This window comes from Eupeodes corollae, chromosome 3 (assembly GCF_945859685.1).
Source record: "Eupeodes corollae chromosome 3, idEupCoro1.1, whole genome shotgun sequence".
In the NCBI taxonomy this organism is placed as follows: Eukaryota; Metazoa; Arthropoda; class Insecta; order Diptera; family Syrphidae; genus Eupeodes; species Eupeodes corollae.
In genome coordinates, this window is record NC_079149.1 from 113,320,653 (window position 1) to 113,348,481 (window position 27,829).

The 27,829-nt window shown below is 33.6% G+C and overlaps 2 protein-coding genes across 2 annotated transcripts; one reads left to right on the forward strand and one right to left on the reverse strand.

The window, feature by feature from the left end:
• The first annotated feature begins 1,162 nt into the window (after window positions 1–1,162).
• On the forward strand, window positions 1,163–7,975 carry LOC129950925 (derlin-1). The gene is made up of 4 exons (XM_056062879.1): window positions 1,163–1,467; window positions 1,545–1,897; window positions 1,970–2,080; window positions 7,552–7,975. The coding sequence occupies exons 1-4, from the start codon at window positions 1,315–1,317 to the stop codon at window positions 7,700–7,702; spliced, it is 768 nt and encodes a 255-aa protein (XP_055918854.1). The 5' UTR covers window positions 1,163–1,314; the 3' UTR covers window positions 7,703–7,975.
• Window positions 7,969–27,155, reverse strand: LOC129950924 (dynein axonemal heavy chain 8). The gene is made up of 36 exons (XM_056062878.1): window positions 26,123–27,155; window positions 25,950–26,053; window positions 25,524–25,887; window positions 25,094–25,464; window positions 24,807–24,915; window positions 23,969–24,230; window positions 23,663–23,898; window positions 23,106–23,274; window positions 22,652–23,057; window positions 22,373–22,587; window positions 21,349–21,473; window positions 21,088–21,271; window positions 20,817–21,024; window positions 20,620–20,749; window positions 20,149–20,567; window positions 19,063–19,820; window positions 18,793–18,995; window positions 18,360–18,733; window positions 18,065–18,285; window positions 16,651–16,888; window positions 15,515–16,596; window positions 15,149–15,454; window positions 14,756–15,090; window positions 14,510–14,696; window positions 14,065–14,447; window positions 13,771–14,006; window positions 13,564–13,704; window positions 13,214–13,503; window positions 13,001–13,134; window positions 12,315–12,941; window positions 11,990–12,258; window positions 9,066–11,935; window positions 8,834–9,012; window positions 8,558–8,773; window positions 8,174–8,503; window positions 7,969–8,107 (listed from the first exon to the last, which is right to left on the reverse strand). The coding sequence occupies exons 1-36, from the start codon at window positions 27,146–27,148 to the stop codon at window positions 7,982–7,984; spliced, it is 13,833 nt and encodes a 4,610-aa protein (XP_055918853.1). The 5' UTR covers window positions 27,149–27,155; the 3' UTR covers window positions 7,969–7,981.
• Window positions 27,156–27,829: the final 674 nt, after the last annotated feature.

A 27,829-nucleotide genomic window follows, 5' to 3' on the forward strand; every position in this document is an offset into this window, starting at 1 on the left:
GATTTGGATTCCTGAATCACATCGAGAAGATGGATGCTAAAAATTTGCACGCTGCTGCAGAGGCATTGGTGAAAGTGTATCCGGATGATTTAGAGACTAATCTTAGTAATGAGTTGGTTCAATTTGTGTCTTTAATTGACTCATACAAAAAGGAAAAGGACTATCTAACATATCAGTCGCCAGAACAATTTTACTACCAAATTCTCGAAAAGCAAAATTTCAAAACAAACAAACCTCGAAATTGCATTGAGAATGTATTTGGTTTTGAAGGTAACAAATTGCAATGGAGTGCGGTCATTTTCAAAAATGAAAATAATAAAAAAAAAGGCACTATGGGAAAAATCCGCATTGAAAGCGATTTACCCCGAGAACTGGATTTCAACGAAATCATCAACGATTTTTCGGCGAAAAAAGCTCGAAAGGTTCCGTTCGTGAACCCTAAAATTTAATTTCAGATAATTCTTTTTTCTGTTTATATTTGTATGTGTTTGTTTAATAATAAAGGAATCTACTTGGTTTCACAATAAATTATTTATTAAAAATCTCGTGTGAAAAAAAATGGTTTACTTTATTTTGAAAATAGTTCTCATTTTTTTGGTCTCATCTTTTTGTTTCCGTTTATAATAATCAGTAAAAGTGTGAATTCCTTTATTTCAATTTGAGAAAATAAATAAATAATTAAGATTCCTTTTTTAAAACTTAATATAACCTGTTTACTACGTTCACATTATACTGTCCAATATTTTATTTTCTTATTTGAAAATTGCCACTTCAGCTCCATGTCTCTTTTTAACAATATCAAATGAAAATTATATAAAACTGTGAAATTTCAAAATGAGCTGCGTCAAAAAACAATTCAAGCCTACAAATCACGCCAACAAAAAACTGCAACTCCAGGTCTAACAAAACAGAGACTTTTATTGCTTTTCAATAACTGAGAATAAATAATATGTAAGAAAATTTAATTTCAAACTTAAAAACCCAAAATACAATTCTATAGCGGATGCGGATATAAAATATATAAACATTCTCTTATCACTTATTTCAAAACTAGATGTCGCTCACTTAATATTGTAGTAGAACGCACCTCAAAAATGTACCAAAAAAGACACGTAGTTTTCTGTCAACCATATCTGTCAAATTTAACATAGTTTTTTTTCCTTCAAATTATTTTGATTATTTGCAAAAGAACTTCAACTACAATCCATACGGTGACGATATAAAATTTTCTTTTAATTTAAATTATTACCATTATTGAAATTTAAACCAAAGCTGAATTATTATCACAGCTGAATTTTTAAATATTCAACAAATATGGCAGACATAGGTACGTGGTACAAAAATGTACCTCGATTCACAAAAATCTGGCTCTCGGCCACAGTTGGCATAAGTGTTTTAGCCCGGTTTGGAATTCTGCCTCCAGAGCTATTGATTCTAGATTGGAATCCAATTTATAAGAAGTTTCAGGTAATTTAAATCAAATCAATCTATCTTACCATTGATAATAATGTTGAAACCTTTTGTGTGTATTCTTCAAAATACAGATATGGAGATTTATAACAGCTCTATTCTACTATCCACTCTCACCCAATACGGGCTTCCACTTTATGTTGAATTGTTATTTCCTCTACAACTATTCACTGCGTCTTGAAACTGATCACTTCAAGACCAGTCCCGCTGACTATCTGTTCCTCTTGATATTCCAATGGATATGTTGTGCCATAAGTGGAGTCATTTTCAATTTGTACATTCTTATGGATCCGATGGTTCTGGCGGTTCTGTATGTTTGGTGTCAATTGAATAAAGAAGCAATTGTGAACTTCTGGTTCGGAACGCGATTCAAGGCAATGTACTTGCCTTGGGTGCTTTTGGGTGTCAACTTGATTCTATCTTCAGGGTAAGAAATTAAAAAAAAAAAAGTGATAAGTCCTGACAAATACCTACTTTATGGGATTTTTTTTATTTGCAGAGGATTTGATTCACTTTTGGGAATTCTAATTGGACATTTATACTTCTTCTTGAAATTCCAATATCCCCAAGAATTGGGAGGACCTTCTTTCCTTGAAACACCTGGTATCTTGTAAGTATTTATTTATAATGATTTATTGACTTTTAAAATGTTTGATGAGATGACGTGGCCTTTTTGGAAAGAAGAGGGAGCATTATTTAGTTAGGCTTTATTTGGTGAAATAACACTAAAGTGTGTGTGGGTGATGATGGAAATGAAACTTAATTGCCTACATTTTTCACTTATTCATACAAGTAAATACAAATACTTTAAAGGTTGAACATTAGTTTAAAGTATTTTCGACGACATATCAAGTCAAATACCCATCAATTCGTATTTATAAATTCTAAAAATAACCTATTAAATTTAAATAGAGTAAACATACTTATTATTTAAAAAGCATTTATTGATTAGGTGTAACTTTGTCTATTTAACTTTTTTAATTCTACCTTAAAACACTTGAACACAATGAAAATTAAATTCAATAAAGTACAGGATAAAATATTTAAATGAATTTCGAATGCGGCAGTTAAGGCACATACAAAAGGTAGAGCAAGCGGGGGAATACTGTATGGTATAAAAACATCCTTACTAAATACTTTTAGTTTCGAACAAATGTGTAATGCTGCGGTTGTAAAACTTTTACACAAAAACAATAAATACATTCTTCCGATTTACATAAATTGTACGAAAATGGACTGAAGACTACGAACGATTTAACAACATTATGCTACAACTTTCAAATAAAAGTGTTCTCACTATAGGCGACTTTAATTCAAGAACTAACAACTTACAAATAACGTCAATCCGCAGTACAAATAACTCTTCAATAAACCTCAACAGTAGAAGTTCCAAGGACAGTGTATGCAACCAAAATGGTATCAATCTTATTGAAGTACTTCAGATGTATGATTGCATAATTTTGAATCATTGTACTAACGGAGACATTGAGGGTCATTATACTTTCGTAGGAGGGTTGATCTCCTACATACAAAAATTTGAAGTAGAAAGTAAAAACTACTCAGATCATATGCCAATTATTATTGAATGGCCAGAAGAAAAAACTACAACACAAAGTAATCTTCAACTTATCCCAAGACTCAAATGGAAACAGGATGATGTAAAAATTAGATAATAATTAAAATTAAATTATTAAAATTAGAATTAGATCGTTTATAAACGTCATCTCAAAAGTGTTTTTTGGTGTACTTACTAACAGGCTTGAGTAATGGGTTGAAACCAATTATTCTGACCAAATTCCAAGCTGGTTTCAGACAAAAATTTTCCACTGTCGACCATATATTTATGCTGACTTCCATCGTTAGAGCATTCCAAGCACGGAATAAGAAAGTTTATGCATTTTTCGTTGATTTTAAGTCAAGTCTGCTTTTGACATGGTGAATCGGAATAAACTTTTCTAAAAACTTTCCCAGCTAGGTATATCTACGCAGTTCACCCGAATCGTAAAGGAAATGTATTCAGAATCATAAGCAGCTGTCTGGGATGGTTCGACGTACTCGGAATGGTTCGAAACTCTGGTGTAAAACAAGGATGCCTTTTAAGTGCTCTTCTATTTGCACTTTTTATTTATTATGTAGAAGCTCATCTACCTGGAGGTCTCCACATTGCGGACTTGAAAGTAGATGTTCTTTTATATGCTGATGACCTGGTATTACTTTCTGAGTCTTCTGAAAATCTCCAACTAATGATAAATCGTCTAGCTGATTATTGCGATGAATGGGGACTTGTCATTAATGTATATAAATCAAAAATAATGGGGTTCTCGAGATCTGCACGTAACCACACTGCATACAATTTGCACTGTAATGGAAACCCTGTACAGATTACTAATGACTACTAGTACCTGAGAGTGATTTTTAATAAAACAATATATTTTAAAAATCACGTCAATGTCAAAGCCAAGATTTCACAAAGTTTGTTAAATCTAGCCTGGAGAAACATATTTTCAAACCAGCGAATAGTATTATCTGCGAAATAAAAGATATTTGAAGCTGTTATAAAAAGTTCGCTTTGATATGCTGCCAAGGTATGGGGAATCAACTAATACGAGGAGGTAGAAAAGTTTCACAGATGTTTCTTGAAGACACTTTTTAATTTACCCCTAAAAACACATAACTATGCCTTGTATCTGGAAACAGGACTTCCAAAAATATTTACTAGCACGCTTAAATTACAAACAGACTACATTTTAAAGGTTTTATCCCATCATGAAGACCTAGACAAAACGAATGGCACTTTATGAGCTGAGAAACGGGTGCTGGTGGATGTCGGTATGGAAAGCTCTGGAAAACGCGTGTGGAGAAACAATATCGCTGAATCCATCAAATTTGAACATGCTAAAGAGGTTTTCTACAAAATCATACAAAGCTATGAAAATTCGAAACGCGATGCTCTTATGGAGGAAGCTCGAAAATCACAAATCAGGATTCTTTACTCACAACTGAACCTGAATCATGGAATGGAATCAAACTACTTTAATGATTCACTGAATTACAGTCAAGTATCCTTAATATTTAAAACAAGATGTGAAGTTCTTAGCTTAAACGGATCACCATACAACGGCAGTTTTAATCAGTTTTGCACGCTATGTGATTTAAAAGCAAAAGAAGATGGTTTCCACTTCATTAGTATATGTCCCGTTTTTTCCGCATACAGAAATGCAACCTTTGGAAAAAAATCTCTGACGCTGCATGAAACAGTAGAAGTGTTAAATACTTTTGAATGGAAAGCACTCTTTTCCTGAAAAGAAGATTTTTTTTGTATTTTAGGAGCATATTTTTGAATAATTATTGTCAAAATGAATAAATTGTTGAAGAAACCCTACAAAATTATATATAAAAATAAAGGTTGTGAACTAAGCCACTTATTGGTGCCAAAAAAAAATGTCATCATTGAATTTTAAAAGATATTATTGTACAAAAGTTTGACTAAAAAATGCTGTTATTGAAAGGTTTGATTAAAAGTAACTCAAAATATATAAATCATAGAAATGTAATTTTAGTTTCATTTGAAAGATATTTTTGACACCTTTATTTTAATACCTATTTGATTTTCCTAGCTTTTCTATATCCAAAGATATTAGCATTTATGTCGAAAAAGTGCTGATTTTTAATGGTTGGACATTTCGAACTTCAATCTCAAATATCTCAGATCTCCCATGAGTTATCGACAAAATATTTCTGCAAATATATCCGGCTTAGAACAACCTTTAATTTAATACCAAATTTATTGGTGTACACTCCGGGCCGAAAATGAGCATACCCCTTTATTTAATTAAAATTTTTAATTTTTGTTTATTGTTTAAAGCTAGAAAATTATTTATTAACCGATCTAACCGAGCTGACGTCAATGCCATAGCTGCAAAATTCATAAAAAATGTACCATGAGCAAAACGAAACAATAAATGAATGATTTACTTACTTACTTAAGTGCAAGAGTAAACTTTTGATAAAAGGAAAAGATCCTTATGGTGCAAATCATACAATTGCCACCCGCAGAATTCCTCTTGATCATTATTGTTGTTATTCCACATATAGTTACAATAACCGTTTAACTACTTTTACTCAATTAGAATGATCTTTATAACCAAAGAAAGACTCTTTATCTCCAAGACTCATTCGAAAACATCGATTTTTAATTTGAGGACATAGAGTTGTCTTGTGCTTAATCACTTCCTTACGTCGGATGACTCATTCATTCAAAAATTCGATTACTTCAATTGAAGATTTTCTTACGGTGAAGAACCTTTCGAAATCTTTTATTTTTTTTACAAATTTTACTTAAAACATCCCACAAACTAAACAACTCGTAACTAAATTGACAGTTCAAACTTCTATAAGTGACACAGCAGCCAAAGTTTGCACTATTTGTTTGAAAGTGCTTTTAGCATAGACCCATTTATTCATCACCTACTAAACCATCGGTCAGCAACAGGCGAAAGGTCAAACTGCGGAATCACGAAAAGTCAAACTTAGCCATAGATCGTATGTTAGTTTTAACTAAACTAAAAAATGCTTCTCTAACACACAAGCAAGTGCGTTTGCAACTCCTTTACGAAATTTTAAATATGGCCGGCTAAGCACAAATGCAAAATATAAACAATCGTTTTTTTTTCAGGCTTATTGTGAAAACTGAATAAAAAGCTTTCGTTCGATATCGATTGTTTAATAATTGTTCGTGTTTAAAAACGTTTCCACAAAAAAAAAGTTTCTTTCTGAATTCGAAACGTCGTATTGGGACTTACTGCAACACAGCAATATACGTTGTCTAGGTAAAGATCATGTTATTGAACGGTTCTGGATTATTAAAAAGCAAGTTATCTCCCTCTTGCAAAACTTGGATAAGACGGAAGCAAGGAAGCACTTGCCGTTTATAACAAAAGAGCGCAATGCGCAATGTACTAGCTTTGGATTTTCTAAAGATGTTCTGAAACGTTTAAATGAGCATAACATCCAGTTACAAGGAAATGGGAAGCGGGCCCGCTTTTCGTCGTAAGCTGGGTGTTTTTGAAAATTATATTGCTAAAAAAATGTATTCTTTTCTCAACAATTCTTGAATATAAAAATAAGAACTCTAAAGAAGGAGACATTGCGGAATTTTCAAACTTTCTATCAGATCTTAAAACCGAGTTTGCTGTAAAATACCGACATTTTGCAGAGATTGGAAAGCTATCTCAATTCCTTAAATTGCCTTACGAAGTCACTGCAGAAGCAGAATGGACTGACGTGACTCCGAAATTATTCGACCTTTCAAAAGCTTCATTACAATTGGAATTAGTTGACCTTCAAGATGTTTCCCTTCAAATGTTTAAAACTGCATCCACTGAAAAATTTTTGGGGTAAGCATGGTCCAGAAAAATATCAATATTGCAAAAAACTATCTATCAATTTGGCTACTATGTTTCAAAAATGAATTTTTTTAAGGACAAATATCGTTCGAGATTATCAGACGTCCACCTTGATGGCACTTTTAGTATTGCTCCTCCCCGCGTGAACCAAACTATAAAAAACTGGCTCATGACCGTTATAATGTTTCTCATTAAATTCGTTCATATTACAGTTACTTAAGTGAAGCAAAATACGGTTTGGAGTTTTCTTAAGAATTTATTTATACCAATCAAAAATAGTCTTTTTTTTAACCGAGTTTCGAACAGACTGAACATACCACTTTCACAAATATGTACTCATGCAATTGGATTTAACACAAGCCTTCTTGGTTTCTCTCCAAATCTTTATTGTATTTTACATAAGCTATAATATCTGCCAACAACCTGTTTTTAATATTTGTATGGAGTGTTGAAGACGTATAAATGAAGCTTCCCACCAAAATTCAGCTTTGTCGGATTTTTTCATGAAGTAGGTAAATATCAAGTTTCTTGAACCAGAAAATATACGAAAATGCTGTATAACTCAAACTTCTCCCAAAAACCTTAAAGGCTCTACAATTCTCTTTTTTTATAAGTTGTGTCTCTAAGTCTATCTACTAAAATTAATTTGTGTTTTTTTTGTTTTCTATTTTTTAAGGAAATCATATTTCCCAGACGTTTCGGGTGGTGTTCATGGCTTCGGCATTCCACCAGTAAATCAACGAACAGCTGAAAGAAATCCCCCTGCAGCAGGCAATCGATTATTTGGAAATGCTTGGGGTAGAGGAAATCCTTTGGGACGAAATTGAACAACAACATAAAAAAAAACAGAAATAACAAATGAATCATTTTGATAATTTCTAAAAAAGAAAGTAAACATAAACTGTGTTCTAAGCTCATTCATCAAAAAACTAAAAGCCTATTACAACATTGAGACTCATTTATGGATTATCTTCAAACTATTTTCTAAATGATAAGTCGTATTTTTTTAATATGTCGGTGTGTAAATAATATATAATGATTAGTAATTAATTAACATTAAAAAATAAAACATAAATTTGTATTAAACAAAACAAATAAAAGTCTAGTTATTTGATATCACAAAGAAGAGCCACTCCTCTAAGTATCCAGTGTTCAGGGGGTTTAATGGAAGCAACCCATAATGGAGTTATGTAATTCAAATCAGTTCGATTCATCTTTTTATAAACGGGACACTAAAAAAAAGAAGGTTTATGGTAGGTATATGAAATCTTTCATGAAATTTCAGTCAGCAAACTTACTGTGTATAGCTTTGGATTCTTTGGTGCAACAGAATTTATAGCGTATATATGCACTACAGGCATAGCTACATATAAAACCTTATTCGTTGCCTCTATGAGTCTCGATGTTTTTCTATCCCAACCGGCTCCATCGACAAAGAGCCCATGGACGAAAACGCCCTCTTTTGGTGGTTTTTTGCACTCATCGGTAGACAACTTCAGTACATCGTTGTGTAAAGTTACTTGATCAAGTGCCCATCCATGATGAGCTCTGGCAACTTCTTGCTTCATAGCTGTGAGAAAACCTTGAGGATTGAAGAAGCCAGACATCCAGAAAACTGTAGGTCGACTCTGAAAGGGCAATTAACAACACAGGAACTTTTTAATTCTTGCCCATGTAATTACCCCAAAGCACCAATTCTGGAATTGATTGTTCCGCTCAAGTAGCTCAGTAAACCAAAATCCCAAACTTGAAGAAAGCCAACTTCCGCGTTTCCAAACAGTCGGAACTCTTGCATTGAATATATTATCTAAGGCATCTCGCAACTGTTCGCTCATAATGATCGTACCTTCGATGGCTAAGAGCAAATCTTTTAAAGTTACTCGCACCAGAATAATAATCTAGATTTGGGAAAAATATAAAAACTAAGCCATTTAATCAATCATAAGAAAACTCCAAACTTTTTGCATTCTATCGATTTCCTGTCGTAGGAAAATATTCATTGAGCTTGTAGCTCCCATAGCCTTGAGGCGTTCCTTGACTTCAAAAATATCATAGGGCATAGGCATTTTGCTTAACATTTCCTTAGTTGCTCTGGCAACTTTATCTTCACGGGTTTCACCACTTCCAGCAGAGGACTCTAAACCCAGTCAAAATCAAATAAAAATTACAAAACACTTAAGAATTCCTCACCTTTTGGTTGAATGGAAATAATGGTATCCAAAATGGATTTGGTAGCATTTGTCTGGAAGGTGATATCGGCATTCGAATGAAATCCATAAACCTGTGGCGGATCAACCGTTTTCATCGTGTCGATTGCATCTAAGTAGTCTTCTTTTGTTTTAAAGCAAAAAATCTTATAGCCTTTGAAGAATTGGAATGTTTCCGAAAAAAGTTCATCGCTAAACCATACTCTGGCAAAGGTGTTGAGCAAGCGTTTGTCATAGTCGTCGGTTACCCGTCCACCATATTGAACCTCACCCAACATATAACGAACAGTGCTCCAACTGATTCCTCTTACCGGATCCAAGTCATCGAGGTGATTTTGAACGAACAAACAACTGGCATACCAATCTGCAAAATTGAACTCGTATGGAATATTCCAACCGAGTGGACCGTATTTCCGACGCTCCTGGACAACGGAATGCAGGAATGATATAGAAAATATCAGTGGATGATAGAACACCGACTGGCTGTAGTCTAAGAAGTCTTGTGATAAATTTCCGTAGGTCCGCTGGAGACCAGCTCGAATGCCAGCAGGAGGTTCATTGGTAAACTTAACAGACATTTGGAGAAGGGTAATTGAAAAATCGTTATGAGGCTCTGTTGTGATCCAAACTCGGAAATTATTCCTGAAGCCAGTTCCGTTCTTCTCAAGTTCCAACAGTAGAAGTGTCAGTTCATTCATATACTCCAGTCCCAAGTGACAATTCTGAAGCAAAACCCAACCACCTTCCTCTAGACAGGTGGCTATCAATTTTCTTGCATGAATTTCCTGACCTTGACCCATCGATATGGAGAAGCATTTCACTTCGTTCTTTTTGGCCAGTGCTTCGATATTTGGCGATGGATCAGATCCCATGGACAAAAAGCAAACGATCGGAGTGAGTGGTTTACTTTCTTCAAGAAGTTCATCAAAATTCAGGATAATTGGCTCGGCAAAACGTTGTCCCAATGAATTACCTATGTACTTTCGGCTTTGTGCAATTGTTCGATCTGGGCACCACGATCGCACCAGGAGCAATTTTCTAAATGGATCCAAGTTATTATAGCCATCGGGGATAACTTCGTTTTCAGGATTGTCCTTCTTGAACCAATTCTGCCAACCACGCTCATTGTTGGTTACTTTATCCAAGATAGTCGCGAACTGATGGAGACGTGACAATTGTACCAAATTCAGCCAAGTCTCATCGGTCACCCAGCGGAATGGATTTAGTGGACAGTCATTCAAATTCAACGCTGCTCCTCCTTTAATGAAGTTCTGGAACTCGTCATAGGAAACATTATCCAGTTGCCGATCGATATTCAAGGCGATCAGGAGCACAAATAGATACTTATGGTCTTCATACAACCCACGAGACTTGTAACGATAAACTTCAAAAGTTAGGTACTTGATTATTCTCGCTATTCTCTGTTGCGTTATGTGCGTCTTTTTGGAATTCTCCATTGAGGCATCGAACCGCTCCAAGAACTGCCCCAATGAAGTTTGATACATAACATTCACCATAGCCATTGTGCAGACCAAGAAATACAAAACACTTCCCCGAGTTGCCACAGGACGGTACTCTTCTCGAGCAACGTTGATCTTTGTCTCGGTTATTCTGGCTATTTCAAGCTTTTCCTTAACCTCAATTGCTGTGTTTTTAGATGTATTCAAAACTTCAATCACACTTACATCGTCGAGGAGACTTCCTTCAATGGTCGATAGTTTATGCAAGAGATTTGCTTCCAACTCCTTCATTTTTTTCATGTTGCCAGTGACCGTTTCCACCAAATTAGTACGTTCCTCCTCGAGTTCCTTGCGTTCGTAGAGTATGACTCGACCTAAGAGCTGATCTTCGAGTCCCTTCATCGTCACAGTGAAATCAATAATTGAAGTTCTCGCTGACACCTCAGGTGTGTAAGCAGGATTGGGGAGCTTTGTGGTGATGTACAGTCGGAATTGGTCATTGTAATCAATTTCTTTGTCACCGAGTTTAATTTTAAAGGTCGTGCCGACTTTCAGTAGATTTCTATCCAAAACATTGTCCAGGCAAGGATCAAGTTCTTCACCAACATCCTCGATAATTATCGGCATTCCCATCGATACTGAATCTTCGACATGGTTTCGGAAATATTTGTGATTCAAGGAAGTAACAATCAAAGAAAACTCCTTCTCTTTTTGCTTTATCCAAGACTTTCCTTGAGACTGAGGATCAATTAGTAAGGGAAACCGAACAGCTTTAGTTGCTATAATTCCATTTTGTATGGATAAATCATCTGATGGCAAACCCTGCAGATTCCATTCGCCAATTTGTGAACGATCCGTCAGACTATCGATAATGTTGATATTTGTCGATAGAGGAATTGATCTTTCGAAAAGCTCCTTTAGCCAACAGTTCTGCAAGTCAGTCCTGAATTCTTGATTGAAAGGTCCGGTGTAGGACAAGAAAGCTGTTAGGTAAATTACATCTCCAACCAAGCGTTCTGTTTCACTCTTAAACTGTGCTATTTGCTCCGTCCAGCGAATCTTCTCACCGGCAAGACCACCAATGAGAGCAGTTGCTGCATCCATTTTGTCCTGGCATTTCTTAGCTTCTGCCAAAACTGAATTCTTCTTATCCTGAGCCTCATCGAACTTCCTCTGTACCTCTACCAATTCTTTCTCGGCAGCTTGCAGCATGTCCTGAGCTTCCTGCAAATCTGCAGAGGCCTTACGATGTTTGGCTTCTTGAATGGCTAGATTAGCCTTGAGAGGAAGAACTTCCTTGTTCACTTCAAAATACTTTGCCATAGCAATAGTCCAAGAGAGTAAACCGGCTACATTGCCACAAGCTGCTTTAGCTGCATCAAATGTGTACAAGCTAAAAATATTAGTTTTAATATATGAATTCCCTATGAATTATACAAAATTATACCTGTAATCAAAATAGGGAATTAGAAGGTCTACCATTTCAGCATTGATCAAATCAGTTGGATATTCAACAATTTTTCGAAGAAAACTAGTATCGGCCATAACTTTAAGTGATTCCTCCCAAGACGACACTAAGAATCTCTTTTCAGGATCTGGACTTACAAGCTTCAATCGTCTTCGGAATAACAGACACACCGCATCCATGATTAAGGTGATGAGATATGGAGGCTTTCCAAGCTTTCTCACTGTTGCAATATCAGCAGCTTTGATAGTCTTAAAAATTAAACATTAAGATCAAGAAAACCCTTAAAGAAATGCATCTTGTGTACCTTCAAAGCCGCTTCAGCTTCCTCCAAAGCTGGTCTGGCTCGTTCCAACTTTGCTTCAGCCACTTCTTTATCAGCCGAAATTATGGTGACCAATTCTTCAGCTTGAACCTTCTTTACAGCAACTTGAGCTTTAATGGCTTCAGCTGCTTCAGTTGATTTTGCAACAGTCTCAAGAACAACCTCTGCTTCTTGAGTGGCAATCTCAATATCCTTATTCATTTCAATCAAATCGACTTTGAGAATCTCCACCGAACTTCCGGCTTCATCCAATTTATCCAAACCAGACGACATTCGATCTGACATGACAATTATATTTTTTCGCTTATCATTGTAAAGCTTTTTGTAACTTTCTAAAAATGATATCAACGATTTTGGTGTAACAAAAGTTGATCTTCTAAATCGTTCAAAATATGTGATGCAAGCATCAGAAACAGTCTCGTGTATTGTGCTCATAATTTGAATAACTTGCTCTTTGGCTTGGTCCGAACAAACAATGTTGAAATCTTTAAGATAGTGCCGAGATACAGCGACACGGGCATCTTCAGGCCATTTTTGGAACCAATCAACTACGCAACCAGATATTAAGCCAGGGAATTTGAGTGATCGTCCACGGAATTTTTCACCAATCTATTGGAAGATTGATGATATTAAATGTTGTTGACTTTTTTGGGAGCAAGTATACTTACTGGAGAAAAGCACAAGGCTATATGCAAGTTGTATCTGGCTCGAGATATGAAGAAATCATACAGGTTATCTTGACTTGGTGGCCTTCGTGGTTGAAATTTTTTCATTATAGGTATGATCTCGTTGTAGATTTCATCTTTACAAATATATAAACATAAATATAAGTTTAATATATACACTAATTATTACTTATACTTAACATTCTTAGCACTTACCTAGTTCATCTTTTGCAAATAAATTAGCGATTTCTCCAGAACTCAAAATATTATTGATGTATTCCAAAAACGATTCATCTTTTATTTCATTGTCGGTAAAAATAAACGTAATTCCTTTGCCTTCTAGTCCAGCAGTTCTATAAAGATATTTCAAGTCTTCCACCAAATTTGTTATATTATAAGCCCTCGTAAGGGTTATTTGGAAAAACTTGTAACCAGCTATAAAGGAAGAGAGTCTTGTTAAACTTTGCTTGCCCGAGCCTCCAACACCAACAAGGAGCGCATTTCCTCTGCAATTTCAAAATAATAAATTATTGTTTGTATTGAATTTTTTTTAAACATTTTTGAACCTTGGAGTACGCAGAATTCTTGAGACAATAATCAAATGTACAAGTGCATCATGGAAGAATACAAGATCCATTGCAAAACCTCGTACCAATTCGTTGAACTGACCCATGTAAAAGAGAACCTTTGTTTTCGTGAACTCGAGACTAAAAATCAAAGAAATCCCTTTGAGACTCACTTCGGAAGCTAATGAAATTCAAAATATAACCTACCTTGGTATTTCTTCATAGATCTTTGGTGGTTCCAATGAAACATCTTCATCATCTTCACCACCTTCTGGAGGATCGCGTAAGAAATCCACGAAATATGTTTCATTTTCTGGAAATTGTTCAAAATACACACCCAAGTTTTCCTTTGCGTCCCTTATGATTCGATTATTGAACCATATTTTATCCTTTTCATCAGTGAATCGATCAGCAATAACACGGGTACATTCGTGCTTCCACAGCTTAAGTGTCAAAATAGGTAGATTTTCAGAATTGGTAACTAATTCCAAAGAAACTTACCTTTAAAACAGTCTCAACAGTGCTACACTCTTCACTGGCAATCTTCAAAACTCCCTCCCATATTCTTGATAGATCCCGTAAATTAAACACATAGTGGAAATTAGCCGGAGTTGGTAACATTTTAGCTTTGATATTTTGCCAAAAGATTCTTGTCAAAGGTATAAGAAGAGGGATAACATTGACGACTTCTTCATTGAATCTTGCAGAGCAAAAGTATCCCTGTCCAATGTTATTGAAGATCTGATCCATGGAGTTATTACTCGGCAAAGTGCAATTGAATATTGAAAAGTTCCGTTTTAGTCGATTTGGAATATCATTCCGTCCACCGCCAGGATGAATCATCGCTCCAAGAAGTTGAATGTCGAGAATAGTAGAGAAGTCCCCTAAATGCAGTGAAAGTAATAATACAAATACAAAGAAGAAGTGTCTAATAATGGTGCTCAACCTGGTTTTTCCAGAGAATAGAATCCCTTTTGCTCAATCATTTGACGAACAATCTCATTCGTAATCTGATCACCCCATTCATTAATCACTGGCATATTGATATCATCAATAAATATTGTCATAGATCTCTGTCCAGGTGGACCATAACTAGTTCCCACACGCTTCTCTACGTACGATTCTATGATTCTCTAGAAAATGTTAAAGCTTTATTGAACTTGCTAATAAAATACTCCTTGAAATTTTGTACCTGATACATATTTGGTGTGGTCGCTGAAGAAAAGTTAAAGGATTTCGACAAATGTTCCTCTGGATCATAACCAGCCATATAGCCTTTAATCATTACAGTCTTTGCTGTTCCCTGTTCTCCAATTAGAAGAACTTGCTTCTTTTGCTTGGCAATGTTGTGGATGAGGAAAGCTGTCCTAACATTATCAACATTTGGCACTAGAATTGATGAAAATTCTGGAATACTATCTTCAGGATAGATGAATTCTTCAATTTTTGTACTCCAATGTTGCCAATTGCCACTTTCGTCAACGTAGTACTCAAAAATTGTCTCATTTGGTTGTTTTTTAGGCCACTCTTTTGGAAAAAATAACAGTATATGAATTTTAAGACTTAGAATAGTTTTGCTATTTACTTAATTTTGAACTGTGCTTTAAAATATAATCTTCTAATTTTTCTCTTTCGGCAATTTCAAGAACAGCTCCAATAGTCCACATCAAAGCAAATAGAAAGGTTCTTTCTAAATATTTTTCCGAACGATTGGGTTCATTTTCTAGGAGGCCATCCATGATTTCCAGCATTTGTTTGATGTAAATTGCCTCAAGAATTTTCATCTTGGCCACTAACTTTGTTTGCATAAATGTATGAACATCATCGTAAATGGCTCCAAAACAACGTCTAAAAATATCTGCTTCTTGGGTATTTCGTTTGCGAACCCAAGCTTAAAATTCAAAATTTTGTATTTATGTACCTTTGAATATCAAAAGTTCGAAAATTGTACCTTCCATGTAAACAGTCCATTTGAGAACTGAAGAACTCATAAATACCATTCCCATTCGACTCACCGTGGCAGGAGATGCATTGTCTAGATTGTCTGGTTCAAATGTAAGTTTGGAGTTCTCAGCCATTTTGATACGATCACCATTGGCTAAAGTCAATGTTTTATTATCGTCCAACACTGAGTTCAGATTTTCAATCCAAACTGCATCTACTGGACCGTCAAGTACAATCCAACAGAATTCGGTTTTTTTTATTTTAAGAGCTCTTCGCCAGAGAGTGGAGAATATTCCATCTGTCCAGTCATTTGTTGCTACATCCAACCGACCAAACATTTGTGGTGCTGTTATAGCCTTTGGATTCATTCTCATTTCTTTGTGAGGTTGACCCATGTCAGTAAAGCACTTAAGCAAAGTTAAGGTACAACTAGTCTTTCCCGATCCTGTTGGACCCATCATCATGAGACCATGACGTACCAATGAAGTCTCATAGAGTTGAACAACTTTTAAATTCCATTCAGGATTATTGACATAACCTAACTCTTCCGAACACTTAGCAATTGATTTCTGTAAATCTTTATAAACTCCCTGAGTCAATTTGATCCCTGGGAACATATCTTCAATGAGAGATAAGAATAATCCTTCATCTTCATCAATCAACTTCGAGACATTCATATCTCGAAGAACTCTCATAACAATTGTCTCTTCAGTGTCTAATGGATTTGCTCGTTTTTGAGCTCCCAGAGTTCTTAAAACCGAAAGAATATTTCTCAAGCCAAAATCATAATGAACTTGTTTCGAGAGTTGTTCTTCGCATAACTTATAAAGAGTGAAGAATTTCCGTGACAAAACTATATTATCTTTGAAACCACAACTAGCAAGCTTGACTCGAATAATGATTTGTCGATCGGGAACCATCATGGCTACAGTTCGAAACATTATTTTCAAATTCTCAGGTAATTCCTGTCGACCCGCATAGCCAGGATTCATTGTTATGAAAAGACCAAATTCTGGATTTAATGAAACCAAATCACCATCGCTGAATATAAAACTACTTCGTTTTTCTCTTCTTGCAGTTAAGACAATACTGAAATTGAATGCTTGTTTAAACAGTTTAAGTATCGGTGATTTTTTAAATTACTATATCTGTTGGGCTGCGACGGATAAAACAGGCAATTCAATTCTATTGAACTCATCAAAACATCCCCAAGATCCTGATTGAGCTAGACCTTTATATATTCTTCCTAAGCCTCGGAAGTCCATTTGATCGGAACAGTTGAAGACAACAACCAATTTTCCTAAAGCTCGACCCATATCTTTGGTAGTTTCAGTTTTTCCAGTTCCTGCTGGACCAGCAGGTGCTCCACCCATAGACATGCCTTAAAAATCAGAAACAAATATTAAAAAACAATAGTGAGTGATGGACTCATTGTTAAGATGTTTAAATGTAACCGTTGATCTTGTTTTCACTTTATTAAGGTAGGTACTTTTGAACTGTAAAACGTAAAGTATTAAACGTCAAGTACGAAACGTAAGGGTTGATAAGCATAACATTTGATATTTCATACATTGAAAAATCTCCATTGCTATAATAAGTCAGAAAAAGTTAGACGACTTTAGCGAGATTTAGTAACGTTTAGTTATGTTTTATTTTTTGTGTAAAAGTAATTATGCTTAATTTTATCCGTATACATTCAGTAAAAAGTGTGACAGATAAAACAAAAGTTCTGGAAATCATATGTCAGGCCGGAACTTCTCTCCAATTTGGGATCCCAACGACACACTTTCAGCTTCTGACGTTTCTGTGATCATTACTTCAAACTTATAAGTGTTATTAAAAATAAAGATTGCTGAAAGAATGGACAGGTTCAGACTTCATAAGAGAATTGAAAGTAAAGCAAGTTTGTAGCATCTGATTGGCCAGTTGTCTAAAAATTGCTTTTCAATTAAGGCAACTTTATTGGAAAGTTGACTGGAAAGTTAGTCAAGACAAATCTCCCTAACTATGAAGTCAAGTCAAATGATTTCAAAATGACAATTGATCATGTTTTTTCATTCAACTGAAAGCTGAGCTTTATTACCCTATGATTTATTTATTTTATCCACAACATCATTTATTTATTTCTGTAAAAAGGTTATTTGTAAATTTGAAAAAGAAATAAGGAATATTTCTCTACAATACAAAATCCAAATCTTGATGGACTTTAAGCTTTTCCGACGTGTGTTTTGTAGACAATAATTTTGTTGATACTTGTGTAGTATAGTTCTGAATTTGAAATTCATGACACTTGAAAAACTAACTACTTTCCTTGTGTTGCCTGAACCTGCACAGTATCACTTCGAACAACTCGGATGCAAAACAGAAATCCGTCGACTTTGATGTCTTCTTTATTTTAAATGCAGAATTTAATGTTTCTAAATTTGTGTCATGTGCTGAACGCACAGTTTTAAAGTTTTTATGTTCGTTTTTACAGGGTTCTACATTTTTTAAATAACGTGTTTAACGTTTAACGAATTTGATTCCTAAAGTTTCAAAATATAAAGTTACAACTTACCGATGGCTTGAGCTAAAGTTATGTAACACCTATCAGTAAGGGGAGTAATTGCCAGCCTCTCAGTAACACCCAAATACTCGTTTTGATAAATGAAATCAACATCAGTTATTCCAACAATTATATCATCATTTTCTTCGTTATAATAAAACCTTGCCTGTTTTTGCCATTCAAAATCCGCAGCTGTCCGAATACGCATAGTACATAAATCATCAAAAATATCTCTGCATAGACGAAGAATATACATTATACATATGTAAGTTTGATAATTTTTTTTAAAGTTTTATTTATAATTCACCTTTGATGGACATGAATCGTAACCATAGTTTCAAATCTAATTCGATCCAGTTTTGATAAATCTTTAACTGTCAGATCAATGAAATGATTTAGTAAATTTAGGAACCGTGTATTGGTTCTCTTCATGATCGTCTTATCTGTTCTACATTTTCTCAAAGCAAATTCAGCATCTTTTGTCCATAACAATTGCACGCCCAACAATCCAGCTTGTCCACAAAAACTAGGGAATTCCTCAGGGAAATTAAACTCTGGATCACGTAAACTAACAGCCATTCCAGCTAAAACAGTTCGCATTGAATCTTGCATTTCTTTGAGAAGCTTTCCTAACCATAACTCAACACCACCAGAGCATTGGACAGCATTTTCTAACATGACCTAAAAAAAACCCTGAACTCAAACTACGAACACGGTAAACACATTTTTGATTTAAGAACCTTTTCATTATTAGACGAATTTAAGGCAACTATGACATCAGTTGTTTTTTCTTGGAAGTCGACAAATGCCACAGCATCGAAAATACTGAGCAAATGTTGCTGAATTGTTGTAGGGTCTGAAGCTTGACCAAGAATTTCAAGTAAGACGGGATCAGATACAAAGAAGAACCGTGGGAACACAAGCCTCTTCGACTCAAGGTATCCTGAAGCAAAATTAACAAAATAAGTAGCAGATTCAAAAAACCAAAATATATATAAAAAAGAACTTACCTGTCAAAGACTTCTGACAGGTCTCCAATTGTTCCAACAGAAAATTCAACATTGTTGCCAGACTTTCATCGCCTGTACAACACTCGACTGCATTGGGTATTTCACGAACCCTGTACATAATCTTAACATAATTCTTATCAATGTTACTAAATCTCTTTGCCTCCAATGGCAATTGCTTAGAAATGTCCCCGCCAACGAATACAGCCTCCAGATAAATCCAAAGATTTTGTACAATCATCCATTTCTCAAGAATCTCTCCAGTATTGAATAGTTTCGTTAACCACAAAGTAATGTCTTTCTTAAAAGGCGCATTATAACGATTCGATGCCAGTGAATTCATAACCATTAAACTATCTTCGAGGGAAGCAATAATTTCGAGAGTTTCAGCACCCTTAAGTACCAATTCTCCACGGTTTTTAAATGCACCCAATTGAATGTTCACTGAAGACCAATCGGTTATGACTTGTTTTAATTTAGCTTCAATATCTAATTCTTTGCATGCACCAACACAAATATCTTCAACATCTTCTTTGTGACGAAGAATAGGTGCTTCTAGAAGTTTACCCAAAGTGAATTTAGGGCTTGTGACATCGTAGTCGGTGTTGAGAAGCTTATTTAAGCGAACCCAATGACGATCTTTCATGGCTTTGTTTGTCATGAGCTCCAGAAGTGGGCAGGTTTCGTTGAAATCATCGATTTTTGTTTTTAAATCAATAAAAGCTGGCCATGTTTGCATTCCTTTTGGCAGCTTTCGACACCTAAAAGTCATAGAAAATCGTCATCCTGATGCCTAGTTGCAAATCAAAAATTGTACATAAAAGCAATATTGTTACAAATCTAGGATTAGCTCAATTGAGAGATATTATTGATATGGGAGATAAGGTCCCACAGAAACTGGATTCCCAATTTCGAAAGATGGGAGTTTTTTTTAGATTACCCTCAGAGAATACAAATTTCTGTCGTGAAATTTTACGTTTTCAAAGGTTGCTTAAAATTAACTACATAAACGCTCTACAATTTTAAATTATACGTACATTTTTAAACCTTCTTTGGTAGAAGATCTATTAAAAGCAGAAGTTTACAAACCTGACTTGGAAATCCTGAAGTTCGGTGGTAATCTTCTCAACATCAACCTCGCTCCATGGCATTTCATAGTAATCGGCAATTGTTTTTAAAACCACAATATACAAAGAGTACAATCGATTCAAGTAATTAAATTCTTTCTTTCGTTGATGCATCATTGGATAATCAGTTATCGGAAGACCAAATAATTTCTCTCCACTGCCGTACATTTCAAACTTCCTCCATAATTCATCGAATCTATTTTGAAATATAAATACACGATCACTTGCTTCTTTGGCTGAAATTCCATCAATCATGGGGCCCTTAGCTTCGAAATCTTCATTGAATTCATTGAACTCTTTGACAAATTGTCTAATGCCATCTTCAAGTTCTTTCATTAGGGGTTGTTCCATAGCAGCGATACGTGCTGAAGTTTTCTTTGACTAAAAAAGAAATCATACAAATTGCATATAATTTATCTAATTTTATACGAACATTATCCAACATATTATTGAAGGCTAACTGAAGACTATCAACTTTGTCATAATCTTCTTGTGGTATTGCAATATTGTAAGTTGAAAATAGATCGTAGGTGTCTGTTATCAAACCCAAATCCATATCCATTCTAGAAATAAAAAAATCCCAAAATAACATAAAATAGTTTTTGACTATTTAAAAAAAAAAATTCTCACTGAATTGAGTTATCACGAATTTTTTCCAAACAATTCATAGCCATTCGGACATCATCTAAATCTTTGATTGGCTTACTTAGAATGAATTCCATGTCATTTATAAAATCAACCATTTCGTTAAGTTGTTTTTTGTATTGTGAACTTAGAAGTCTTCCCAGTGTAACTTTCCACTTTTTCGATTCTTCAACAAGCTTCACAATGACTTTATCTAAAAGAAGTTTTCATTTTCAAATGTAAGCTATGCGTGTTTTTGAATTTGCCAAAGCCTTACGCATTCTTATTTCAATTGCTCCAACAACTTCTAAAGGATTCATATTTTCTAAACTACTTGTTATGTTATCGTACTCCACAAACTTATCTCGTATGTCAACAGTCAATGGATTTGTTTTGACAAACGATTGAATAATATCATCACGATCCTCAGACCAAAGATATTTATGTTTTTCATATACTTTCTAAGCATGCAAACAAAATTATTTATACAAATTGTACTTTCAAAAAATCTTATGTTGTAAATGCAAAGGATCCTCACCAAAAGTACTTCTTCTATGTCCTGTTTATAAATCATCAATCCAGATGCTAAATTTTGAACCGCTCGAATTATGTCCTTATGTTCAGAAACGTATTTAAAAAATGTCCTTTCATGGCGATTTTCATCTACAACAAGAAGAATCGCAAATTTTTATTTAACCTTAAATTTATACGACTAGAAATGTTGGGAATGTTTAAGCTATCGATAAGCTTCAGTTTTCCATTGTAAAATAAAATTGCACAAATGAAACACAATAGATCTAAAGTCGTTATAGCTATCAAAATTGATTCAATGAACCAAGATCCTTACTTTAACCTATATTTCGATGTTTTGAGAACTATTGCTCCTCATTTTAAGCTCAAGTTCATGCAATCGAACAAGTCGCATCAGTCAAAATAAAAAATTCAAATTTTAATTCGGCAGGTAAGGCTGTCAAATTTCCAGTTTAACAATTTTTTATAATTGTATTAGTATTAGTACAAAAGAGGATAAAAATCTGGTAAAAATCCAAATCTAAAAATTTGATCTTGGATAAAAAAAAATCTATTTATGTATTTTGCCCATTGAATCCAAAAACAAAAAAATATATCGATTTATTTTACGTATGGAAAACCCATATTAATGTCAAACAGTTGTCATTTTTTAACATATAATCATTATATTATCCTTGCACTCATTTCCTAGAATATTAAAAGTTGTTTTATATAAGTTATTATATTGAGTCGGCAAAGAAGTGTGAACACCAAGCGAAGCGATTTTCAACAAACGTTATTTTTTATTTTTAAATACTAAGTTTATCTTTTTAACTAAACTGCCGAACCATAGGAATATGAAAAGTAAAATGGAATTCTCGATCTAGATTTAAAAATAAAAACGTCATCGATCAATTGAAAATGTTGAACACTAAATTAAAATATAATCGAAAAATAAAAAAGTTAAAAGAATAAATTAATGTGTTAATTTTACCAATGGAAAACTCTTTAATTAAAATGATAACAACTCATCAAATTTTATACCATCTTACCAACTGTTACCCTACGAAGCTTTCTTTCATAAGTCTTAGCCTGACGTCCCCAATTGGTAACAAAATAATTTATTTCCGTACAAATTAGAATTGCAGTATGAAAATTTGTTTGCATAGTTTCAATACTTGGCACAATAAAACAATTCTTTCCTAAATTTATATCCATTTCCGTATAGAGAATAGGTTTATATTCCTTATCACTTTTCCAATTCGATCTAAAAAAACAAAAATAAAGTATTTACATTTAATTGTTTTTCCACCAAATTGCGTTTGACCTACTTTAGAATCGAATACTTAATAAAATCCAATGATCTTTTTGAGTTCTGCACCAGAGCTAAAATCATTTTCATATTATAGTAGGAAAACAAATCCATGCAATCGTTGCGCAAATGATTTAATTCATATCTTAAATGCTCGTAGTTTCGAAATTGTAATCCCTTCAAAGCATCTTCGGGTACAATATAAATAACTCGATAGATTTTATTAAATTGAATCCAATCGTATTTATCAATTGGCAGTGAACCTTCTGTACGCCAATTAATATCAGTAAGTTTTTCTGATGGTAATTGATAGACTCGACGATTTTTCGAATCAAATTCGGGGAAGTCTAGAAGATCAACAAACATGTTGATGATATCAATTACAGCTCTTTCCATACACACAGATTTACGTTCCAGTATTCTCTCTAAAAGAAATAAGTTAAGTAAATACAAATGGGGAAAAAAAGTTTTACCAAGATCATGACGCAATTTGTTACTTTCTTCCAAGTACATATCTGAGGAAACAGGCTCTGTTGGTATGTAAACATATCTTATTTTCGAAAGATTTTCCATTTCTTTTGCAAGACGGATGTCTTCAATATTCATTATAGAATAATAGAATGTCACAACTTCATCAACTTTCTGTCAAAAATAATAAAATTAACAGCAATTACCATGTTTAAATTCAACCTATCCCATTTTAAACAACTAAACACATATGTATAAGCCTAGGTTTTGAAAAAAAATATACCAATTTTTAATACCCCACCTTTTTATATAGAATTGTTTATAAAATATTTTTAAATTAATTTTCACAATCGAACTAATAACAAAACAATTCTGTCAAATTGACAGGTAAAACGTGTATTGGCGTTGGGTCAAAGGAAGGATCAATCTTTCGAAAAATTAAGATCTGATAATTTTATGTAAAAGGTAAATTTAAGTTATAAAAATAAATTGATACTCGGATGGAACTACTTCTTAAGATTACAACAACAAAAATTGAATTCTTCGATGCAAAAATACAAACCTTTTTGACTTCTTGTGTGAATTCTTCAAAATTTTCTGAAATCCAAGTTATCTTCGACAGTCCTGGACTCAATTCCAATAATACATCTTTCAATCTAAATCTCATAATATTTATATACACCGGAGATATCTCTTTTCGTAAATCATCAAATTTCTTGATTGCATTTCTTAAAATATCACTTGGAATAAAAATACGTTTTTTGCAATACGTCACAACACTTGCAATATTTGGGACTTCTACGAAAGTTTCATCAAAACAGAAAAATAATTAATACAACAAAATAAGTAAAATATAATATTTAAATACCCAAATTCAATTTTGACATGGCTTCAGTTTCTTTGACGAGTCGAAAAATACACTCATGCAGGTTAATACGATATTTTGCACTGTTTTTTTGTCTTGTCAAAACTGGCGCATTCAATTGACAACGAACTTCTTCGGCATATTCAAACCAAGCTTTGTGATGTGTCATCTCATAGTGAGTTATTATTCCTGCTATATAATTATAATACTGGATAGTTCGCTGTGACTTTTTGTGACCAATAACACAGGGTCTTTCTTTAAGGATCTATAATACAAATTAAAAAAAAAAAAACATTATTAATTTGGTAAAACTGTAAGCGTTAGAAGTAAAGTTTACAATCATAAAACTTAATCTTAATCTTAATCTTAATCTTAATCTTAATCTTAATCTTAATCTTAATCTTAATCTTAATCTTAATCTTAATCTTAATCTTAATCTTAATCTTAATCTTAATCTTAATCTTAATCTTAATCTTAATCTTAATCTTAATCTTAATCTTAATCTTAATCTTAATCTTAATCTTAATCTTAATCTTAATCTTAATCTTAATCTTAATCTTAATCTTAATCTTAATCTTAATCTTAATCTTAATCTTAATCTTAATCTTAATCTTAATCTTAATCTTAATCTTAATCTTAATCTTAATCTTAATCTTAATCTTAATCTTAATCTTAATCTTAATCTTAATCTTAATCTTAATCTTAATCTTAATCTTAATCTTAATCTTAATCTTAATCTTAATCTTAATCTTAATCTTAATCTTAATCTTAATCTTAATCTTAATCTTAATCTTAATCTTAATCTTAATCTTAATCTTAATCTTAATCCTGTATTAAATACCTTCATAGGTTCGTCAATTTTTTTAAAAATAGATCGAATCCATTTCATACGACCAGAAAATGGAGGAGTGTTTCTTGGAATTGGTGGGTCTTTCCTTCCAAGATTGTATCTATTCAGTAGTTAAATAAGAATTAATTTAAAACCATGAGTATGAGAATGTTGATATATTTAGAGTGAACATTTAAGCTAATTAGGAACATAGTGAGTGAGTAATAATTGTGTGTAGGAATATGTGCCAATTTTGGGAACCTTTTTTTTTTTGCTTGACCATTAAACCATAAACTTACACGTCCTTTAACTGAACCATTTCTTTTTCCAACATTTGACATACTTCAAGATATCTTCGATCCAAGCACAAACAATCTAAATTAAGTTTTTCAAATCTCTTAAGAATTAAAATCACAGATTCGGTCATAGGGCAATCAGCAACTTGAGCTTTAACAAATTGTTGCATTTGAACTTCAGCCGATTCGACTGATTTCACAAATATTTCATAGTCTTTGTCGAATTTTTCAATTCGAAAATCCAAAGGATCATTTGGTTTACTACTGATAATTTCTCTAGCCAATTTAATCTGTCCTGCAAATTTTTCCATCCCACTTATTCGAATTTTATCCAAAATCTCATATGTTAACTCTGTGTTCGAAATTTCATTTATCTAGAAGAGAAAAATAAGAACAAAAGTACATAACTTCAAAATATTGACGATCCAAATACCTTTTCCAATCGATCTAGAAATTTTTCCATATTCGTAAAAATATAAACCGCTGACATAATCCATGGTTTTTCGTTTGCTTCCTTCATGATTTCAACGTTTTCGAAATATGTTGTTTTATAAAAACTCATAATTTGGCGGCATTTTTCTATTCTTTCAATAAGTGTTCGAGCTGGAATACTCCAGATTTTCGAATGATTGTTATCAGTTATGATTTTCTTGCTAGTTATTGTTAATTGGTTTGTGATTTTAACAAAAAGACCTGTTATATTGCTGGGAGTGTTAAAAAAATGTGCTGTTTTACACACATTTCTAATGGCTACCATCAAGCCTGGAAGACTGCTCATTATGGCATCTGGACTTGATCTTCAAAAAACCATAAAGGCATCATTTTAAATTTATATTGTATCGTAGCAATTTTTACTAACCTATACAATGGATCCCAAAACTTTTGAAGTGATGATATATATCTCACATTATCCTTAGCCTCGTTAAGTGCCAAAGTCACATGTCCGTCGATTTCAATCCATTTCTACAAAAAATAAAACATGTTTAGTGGATTTATTAAATTCAGATGTTAATTGCTTTTGAAATTACTTACCTTGAGTAATTTAGAAGATCTCGATAACACTAAACATGTCTTATGATTTAAAAATGCCTTGGATGAAACGAACTCAATAACTGAGGTGTACCTTGTAAGTAATCGTCTCCAAATGACCAAAATTTGCAGAGGTCCAGCATCACTTGCATCCCTTTGAATTTGTTTACTTTCAACTAAAATGCCCTGAATTTGTCTAAGCCATTGGGTAAAGTAACGCTCTACCAGATGCACCCTAGGAATTATCTTCGAACTGGCTTCTATTTGATGTTTTGCCAATAAGAGTCCTTTGAATAATTCATGTGAAACTTCAAAGTTCACTCGACTCTGTACAGTTTCATCAGAGGAGCTTATGAATTTATTAAACATATCCAAGCCATGAAAGAATTTAGTCTTTTGATCTTCTTCACACAATCCAAATTCAGTTACTGCTTCCAAAGATGGTGTGATCATTTTTTGCATTAATGTTTTGACCACATTCAATGTCATGTCCTTTTTATCAGAAACTATTTTAAACAATCCTATTTCATCCGATATATTTCGAATTTCTATGGATTTGTTGTTATTATTTCGGTACGCCACAATCCAGGTGCCATCCATTTGAACTTGATCACTTTTATAGCAAATCAAACGATCGATTGGTACATATTTTAATTTTTCAACATAACGACCTGAAGCCACTGGATAACCATTCATAGTGGCTTTCGAAAATAAAGCCGAAAAATTTGCCTTTGCTTTGAATAGCCCATCGAGTAGATCTGTGAAGGCTTCATCATCAGCCAATCCTGTTATAACTTCCTCAATTGTTATTCCAATAAAGTCAGCAACAATTTCCAGTACATAACGATGATTTGCTCCTAAGTTGCTAATTCTTTTTTGTCGCTGATCTTTATATCCTTGTACTCTCTTCTTCTCGAGTTCTTCCTTTTCTGGATCGGCTGCACTTCCTCGACGAGCGGCGAGTTTTCGTATTTTCTGAGAAACTCCAAATAATTTATTAAGTCTTTTAACATTTCTTTCCGGATCCATAATCTGATCTTTTTAATTGTAGAAAAATAAAAGAAATTGTGTGTAGGAAGTTTGATTCTCGGGTGACTTATTTTAGTTAAAAATTAAGTTTTTTTAGCTTCTAGCTTTTAACTCGATTAAAGGTGATTACGAAACTGTATGTGGAGTTTTTTTGGAAGAAAATTATAAAGCAGATTTTTATTCCTTTCAAAAGACTGAGGTAGTTAATGAAATACGCTATATTTCGATATTCACCTACCGCAAATGTAAAAAGCACGACTTTTGAAGCCGTTCCCTTTCATTCATGTGAGCTAAGTGACCTGCAAACCGGAGTTTTCTAATTCTTGTCACAATATCAGCTTCGGTATGGATTGTATACAATTTACCATTCTAGCGTTTACAGAGTCGTCCTTCGTCACATACAAAGCCAAAATTTCTACTTATGCATAACTTCTGTTAAACACATTTAAGAGTTCGTTTAGGATCCACACCTTTAGGATCGTGGTCCTGTTCGCAAGAAACTTAAACGTGTTTTGGAAAAACATACTTATCAACTGCCTATAGTCTAAAAATAAAAATATCCTAAAATTGGTAAATTAAAACAAAAGAGTTATAATAATTGTAGAAGTATTAGCGATGGTTTTGATTTGATTCCGATATTTTGTTTAGAAGATTTTTTTTTAACGGTTCAAATTTTTTTGA